Source organism: Camellia sinensis, chromosome 4 (assembly GCF_055761805.1).
Source record: "Camellia sinensis isolate YWXY chromosome 4, ASM5576180v1, whole genome shotgun sequence".
Lineage (NCBI taxonomy): Eukaryota > Viridiplantae > Streptophyta > Magnoliopsida > Ericales > Theaceae > Camellia > Camellia sinensis.
In genome coordinates this window covers 174,821,370-174,828,483 of record NC_138964.1, presented here as the reverse complement: position 1 = coordinate 174,828,483, position 7,114 = coordinate 174,821,370, and the positions used below count along the sequence as shown (strand labels likewise).

General features: G+C 32.1%; 1 protein-coding gene across 1 annotated transcript; it reads right to left on the bottom strand.

Annotated features, from left to right (window-relative positions):
- Positions 1–555: 555 nt before the first annotated feature.
- LOC114294889 (uncharacterized) lies at positions 556–4,434 on the bottom strand. Its single transcript, XM_082923867.1, has 5 exons — positions 4,338–4,434; positions 2,451–2,630; positions 1,470–2,326; positions 798–1,146; positions 556–710 (listed from the first exon to the last, which is right to left on the bottom strand). Exons 1-5 carry the CDS (start codon positions 4,432–4,434, stop codon positions 556–558), a joined length of 1,638 nt encoding a protein of 545 aa, XP_082779993.1.
- Positions 4,435–7,114: the final 2,680 nt, after the last annotated feature.

Below are 7,114 nucleotides of genomic sequence, written 5' to 3'. Positions count from 1 at the left end.
ACAGTTGATAGAGCTATTGAATTTTTTTTTTTTACAAAACCATGATGTGAGAGAGTTTTCAAGAAAATGACGAGTGCCACTAGTACTTTTTCGGTTAAGTCTACATCTCGCAAAATCAGCGTTTGAGTAACCATAAAGTTCAAAAGTAGTTCCCTTAGGATACCATAAACCCAAAGTTGGAGTACCAACAAGCAGTGTTTTTAAAGGCGAAAGTGCAAGGCGAGGCATTTCACCTTTGTTGAGGCGAGGCGTAAGCCTTTTGAATTTTGAATTTTTTTATTTTTATAAAATACAAAATTAATTAAATATAGCATAAAAAGAGTGAAAAAAAATAAGAATTACCAAATGAAATTCTTAATAGCCATTCTAAGCATAAAACCAAAATTAATAAATAATTTCAAGTATTGTAAGAGTTTTCTAAGTCATTCTCATTAATATTATAATCCAAAAAATAACTTAAGTGATGGTCAAAAATAACTTAAATTCCAATTGTTCAATCAACAAAATAACTTAAACTCTAATACTCTATAAACAAAGCAATAAATAAATAATAGGTCACTCTAAGTCATCCTCATTAATATTGTCATCATCTTCGTCCGCTATATCTATAATGGGATAGGTTCCATCATCTATTCCACCAACTTCTTCCAAATCCATATCTTCATCCACAAGGGTGCATCTTGCTACCTTGCCTTTTCCTTTATCATTTCCTATATAAGAAATAGGATTTCAAATTAATTAAATAGGCACATATAATAATATATTTGCAACTCGTCCATAATTGTTTAACAACTTACTTGAACTTTCACCAACTTTTCTTTTATTTGCATTCAAAGATAAGTCAACATTAATCGTAGTCGTAGTTGATTGATTCTCCACACTTCTATCATAGGTAGTGATAGGCACAATCCTAATTGCTTCAGCATCGAACAATTCTTCTTCATCAAGCCAAGAAGCATCAGGAGGGAGGACATGATCTTCTTTTTCAACAATCCATTCATCATCCGAATCAATTTCATCAATTAGTATTGGATCGATGTTTTGTCTTCTTTTGATACTCCTCTCTCTTAGTTTAGTGTTGTACTTCACATATACCAAAGCATTCAAACGTTTGTGCTCAAGCCTATTCCTCTTTTTTGTATGAATCTAATATAATAATATAAGAAACGAAATATAACAAGTTAGAAATATGAATATTTTATTTTATGCATAAGAAAGTTTTGGAAAGAAAGTTATACTACCAGCACAAAGGTGCTCCAATTCCTCTCACATCCCGAAGCACTACAAGTTAGACTAAGTATTCGAATAGCAAATTTTGTTAACTCTGGTGTTTTGCTCCAAAAACGAATCCACCAATTAGCTACATAATTTAAAAAATGCACAAATGATTTCAATCTTGTATTTTAATTTTAAAGAATGTAATTGGAAAATTATTTTCATATTAGTTTCTTATCGGGAGAGCGTATTGCTCTGGAATCAATTGCAACACGACTTCCAAATTCCCCTTTTGCTTGGTCATAATAATCCAATTGGATATCAATCTTGAGACGCTCATCGTAACTCAACATTCTATCCATGCACTGATACAATCCTTGCTTCACCTCCTCAACATTGGAGAAGCTATCTCGATAGTGCAATTGAGGGTTTAGATAAAAACCAGCAGCATGTAAAGATCTATGAAGTTGTGGTGTCCACCTTGCATTTATCTTATTCCAAATTGGTCCGTACTTTCTAACATTTCCTCCACAATTGAAAGCAATCTTTTCTTTAGCCAAATCCATCAACTCATAAATGTTACCCATAGCAGGCCTCTCCTCTGAATCAACTTCTCGCAAAACACTAACCAAAGGTATTATGCTTTTGATACAAAAAGCAACATTATGCCAAAATTTTGGATCAAACAACATAGTTGCACGAGTCTTTACCCCTTCAACCTTTCTTGCCCAACTACTAGAAGCCCACTTTTCTGAAGAAAACATTGCTTGGAGTGGTTGCTTTTGTTTGTAAAGACTTTGGAGAGTAAGATAAGCAGTGGCAAACCGTGTTACTGCTAGACGGAGTAGTTCACTGTTCTTTGTAAATGATCTCATCATTGAAAGAACCCAACAATGTCCATATATAAACTTGACCACTTGCCTAGCTAATGAGAGAGTTTGGTCACAGACTTTCAATTTTCCAATGTCCTCAAACATTAAATCAATACAATGCGCAACACATGGAGTCCAATACAACTTCTTCCTTTTCTCCATAAGTCTCGACCCGACATTGACATAGTTTGAAGCATTATCAGTAATAACCTGAACAACATTATCTTCCCCAATTTCATCTATGACACTATCAAGATAGTTAAACATCAACTCCCCGTTTTTTTATAGTATCAGATGCATCAATTGACTTTAAAAACCAAGTTCCAGTAGGGCTATTCACAAGAAAATTAATAAAAACTCTACTTTTCCCATCTGTCCAGCCATCAGACATAATTGAGCATCCACATTGTTTACATGCTTTCTTATGTTCCTCCATCATGACATTTATATCTTTTACTTCTGCTTTAAGAATCCAAGTCCTCAATTCATGCATAGAAGGGGGTTTGAACCCAGGTCCATAATTTGCAATTCCATCAACTGAAGCTACCCAATATGGATCATTCATTAAATTAAATGAAAGAGCTTTACAATATATAAAACGCCCAATCTTTTAGCATACATCTTTTCTTTCTTTTTGTTTCCATTTGGAGTTCAGTGTAGATTGTCGTGCTTGAGAACTAGCAAATTTATCCATTGGACCCCTCGGTTTTGGTGGTTGTGTCATACTACCAGCATTGCCATCAATAGATTGAGAAACACCACTCTCGCCCTTTGCTCCTGCACCCATTCCAATTTCATATAGCATCTCATTGCGGACACTTTTTTGCTCAAAGAAATTTTTTAATGCGTGTTGGCATTCCAACTTCACATCTTTAGGAACTTTTGAACACGGTTTAATGCCTTTATGCATGCCGGCAAGATGATTTTTAAATCGACTTACAATACCACTACAAGTTTGATCACAAAATTTATATCTAAAATACTTTTCCCCATCAACTTCTTTTACATACTTCCAAACAAAATCTTTTCTTTGGCCTTTGGGTTCAGTCATTTTTTTTTTGTCTCCACAAACTTATCAACAGTAGCACTATATAAAAATAAACAAATAAAAAATAAAAACAAAAAATGATATTGGTTAGATGAGATGGTAAAAAGAAGAATACAATGTTAACAATAATAATAATAAATTAAACTCTATCAAATAATAATAATAATAATAATAAATTAAAAAAAATAGAAGCTAAGTTATAATAATAATAATATATATTAGAGTCTACAATGTGGACAAGTCAACAGAAGCTAAGTTAAGTTATAATAATAATAATAATATATATTAGAGTGCACAATGTGGACTAGTCAACAAAGAGATTAAAGTCTATCAAATAATAATAATAATAATAAATTAAAAAAATTAGAAGTTAAGTTATAATAATAATATATATTAGTGGACTAGCCAACTGAAGCTAAAGTTATGATAATAATATTATATATTAGAGTGTACAGTGGACTAGTCAAGATATTTGTTTCTGCAGAAACAAATAGATAGATATATACCATCACAGTTTCAGTAGAGTGATACAGACACAGAGACGGAACCAACGAGAACAGAGAGACAGAGAGTGAGACGATGGAGAAAACAGAATGAGAGAGAGAGACGATACAGAAAACAGAACGAGAGAGAGAGAGAGAGAGAGAGAGAGAGAGACTCAACTTGAGAGAAAGAAAGAGAGACTTCGTACCTAGAAAACCCTAGTTCGTTGGAGAAGATTGAAGACTGATTCGAACTTGTTGAGACTCTGATTGAAGAATATCGACTTATATGGCATTTATATCTTCTTCTTGAGCAATTTCAGTTTCAATCGAAGTCATTTATAGTGAGTTTCCATCAAATACTCTATTGATTCCCTTTTTTTGATTTTTGAAATCAAACTCCTCAAAGGCTTGTGTCTCGCTGTCGAAAGCGTAAAAAGGGCATAAAGCGCGACAGATGCTTACGCTTCTGCATTTAAGACGTACGCATAGCTGGTGTCTCCCCCAAAAAAGAACGCATCTGTGCGTTTTTCGTACGCCTCGCCTCAAGTCGCGCCTTATCTACGCCTTTGAAAACCTTGCCAACAAGATATCTAAAAATACATTTGACTACAGTAATGTGTGACTCTTTAGGTGTAGATTGAAAACGTGCACACATACAAACACTAAACATTATGTCGAGTCTACCTGTAGTCAGATAGAGTAAGGAACCGATCATACCTCGATATTTCTTTTCATCTATTGGTTTACCTTTCTCATCTTTGTCGATTTTTATTGATGTGCTCATTGGAGTTACTGCAGGTTTTGATGATTCCATTTCAAATCTTTTGAATAGATCATTAATATATTTCGTTTGATTTAAATGGATCTCATCCTTAGTTTATTTAATTTGCAATCCGAGGAAGTAATTTAATTCCTCCATCATACTTATTTCGAATTCACCCTACATATCTTTAGCAAACTCTTTTTACAAAATTTCATTAGTAGCACAGAAAATAATATCATTAACATAAATTTGAACAATTAGCATATCCTTCATTTTTATTTTTATAAAAAATGTTGTATCAATTTTTCCTCTTGAAAAATCTTTGTCAAGTAGAAAATTATTTAATCTTTCATACCATGCTCTAGGAGCTTATTTTAAACCATATAGGGCGTTTGAAAGTTTGAAAACATGATCCGAGTATTTATGATTTTCAAAACCAGGAGGTTGTTCAACATAAACTTCCTCCGAAATGTACCCATTTAAGAAAACACTTTTAACATCCATTTGATACAATTTGAAATCCTTAAAACATGCAAAAGCAAGTAACATTCTAATAGTTTCAAGTTTAGCAACTGGTGCAAAAGTTTCATCAAAATCAATACCTTCTTCTTGATTATAACCTTGAGCTACTAATGTAGCTTTATTTCTAGTAACGACTCCGAATTCATTCATTTTGTTTCAAAAAACCCATTTTGTTCCAATAACTTGATAATCCTTAGGCCGAGGAGCCAAGAACCAAACTTCATTTCTTTCAAATTGATTTAATTCTTCTTGCATTGCTAAAATCTAATTTTTATCTTTTTCAGCATCTAAAAACGATTTTGGTTCAATTTGTGAAACAAATGCTAAGTTACCACGAACATTTCTAGTAGAGGAACGAGTTTTTATACCTTTCAATGCATCACCTATGATAAGGTCTTTAGGGTGGCCATGAGCATATTTCCAATTCTTTGGTAGATTTGATTCGTTTTCTGGACGAGCATATTCTTCTTGAAGATTTCTCATTGTGATTTCTTCTTTTTGTTCAAAAGATGGATTTTCTTCATTTGTTATGTAAATGCTTTCTATTCTTGGATGTGTTTTTGTAGTGTAATCACTTACAAGATTCTTGGAAACAATGTTGTTAGATTCATAAAAGGCAACGTGTACAGATTCTTCAACAAGTAAGGTGCTTTTATTGAATACTCTATAAGCTTTACTAGAATTCGAATAACCAAGAAATACAACTTCATCCGATTTAGCATCAAATTTTCCTAAGTTATCTTTATTATTATTTAATACAAAACATTTACAATCAAAAGCACGCAAGTGACTAATATTAGGCTTTCTACATTTCCAAAGTTCATAACGAGTTTTCTTAAGAATAAGTCTAATCATGGCACGGTTTACAGCATAACATGCAGTGAAAACGACTTCAGTCCAAAAATATTTATGTAAATTATTCTCACAAAGCATAGTACGAGCCATTTCTTCAAGAATTCTATTTTTTCTTTTAGCCATACCGTTTTGTTAAGGAGTCCTAGGGGCTGAGAAATTATGATTTATTCCTAAATCATCACAAAACATAATAAAATCATCATTTTTAAATTCTCTACCATGATCACTTCTAATACTACAAATTAAAGATTTGTTCTCATTTTGAATTCTTTTACAAAGTTTTGAGAAATTATAAAAAGCTTCATTTTTGTGTGCTAAAAATAATACCCATGTATATCTAGTATAATCATCAACACAAACAAGAGCATAAGATTTTCCTCCTAAACTTAATGTTCTAGATGGTCCGAATAGATCAATATGCAACAGTTGAAGCGGTCTAGTAGTTGAAACGATATTTTTGGATTTAAAAGAAATTCTAGTTTGTTTTCCAAATTGACATGCATCACAAAGTTTGTCTTTTAAAAAACAATTTTTGGTAAACCACTGACTAACTCATTTATTGAAAGTTTGGAAATTAAATCAAAATGAGCATGTCCTAATCTTCTATGCCAAAGTCAACCATTATCATTTATAGCAGATAAACATTTAATGTTAAAATAAAAAGACAAATCATGTAAATCAAACATATATACATTCTCATGTCTATAACCTACAAATAAGGTTTTGTTTTCTGGGGTGTTCTCAATAGTGTAATGAGTTTTCTAAAAAATAACTCTACAAAAATAACTCTATAATCTTTATCATATAATTGACTAATGCTAAGCAAGTTATGTTTTAAACCTTCAACAAGTAATACATTTTCAATAATAGGAGAAGGATTTTTACCAATACTACCTACACCTATGATTTTACCCTTGCTATTGTCACCAGAAGTCACATATTTGCCATCCTTTGGTTGGAGTGTGGTGAACATAGCTTTATTTCCAGTCATGTGCCTCGAACATGCACTGTCGAGATACCATCAATCGTTACTGGATTTTATCTTGAAACATACCTACAAAAATTTGATTTTTCTATTGATACTCATATTTTCTTAGGTCCATAAAAGTTAGAATTTGACACTCTTAAAATGTCTTTAGGGACACACATCTTTTTTATTTTAGCAAAAGGATTTTTTTTAATAGGACATGGAGGTGAATTATGACCTTTTGTACCACAAAAATGACATGTGAGATGAGCGTGACTAGAAGATGCATGCACAAAACCATTTTTGGTAATTTTCACTTTTGAAAAAGGTTTATATCCAATTCCGACTCTATCAAAAGTACGATTTTGATTTTTAAGAATTTTATCT

Bases quoted from the DNA above. Each gene is read 5' to 3' on its own strand.
- LOC114294889 (XM_082923867.1), bottom strand. From the start codon at position 4,434: ATGGAATCATCAAAACCTGCAGTAACTCCAATGAGCACATCAATAAAA. The intron at 2,327-2,450 runs GTAGAGTTTTTA...ATAGTGTCATAG, and splicing joins TGGCTGGACAGATGGGAAAA to ATGAAATTGGGGAAGATAAT. The intron at 711-797 runs GTAAGTTGTTAA...TTTCTTATATAG, and splicing joins AAAAGTTGGTGAAAGTTCAA to GAAATGATAAAGGAAAAGGC.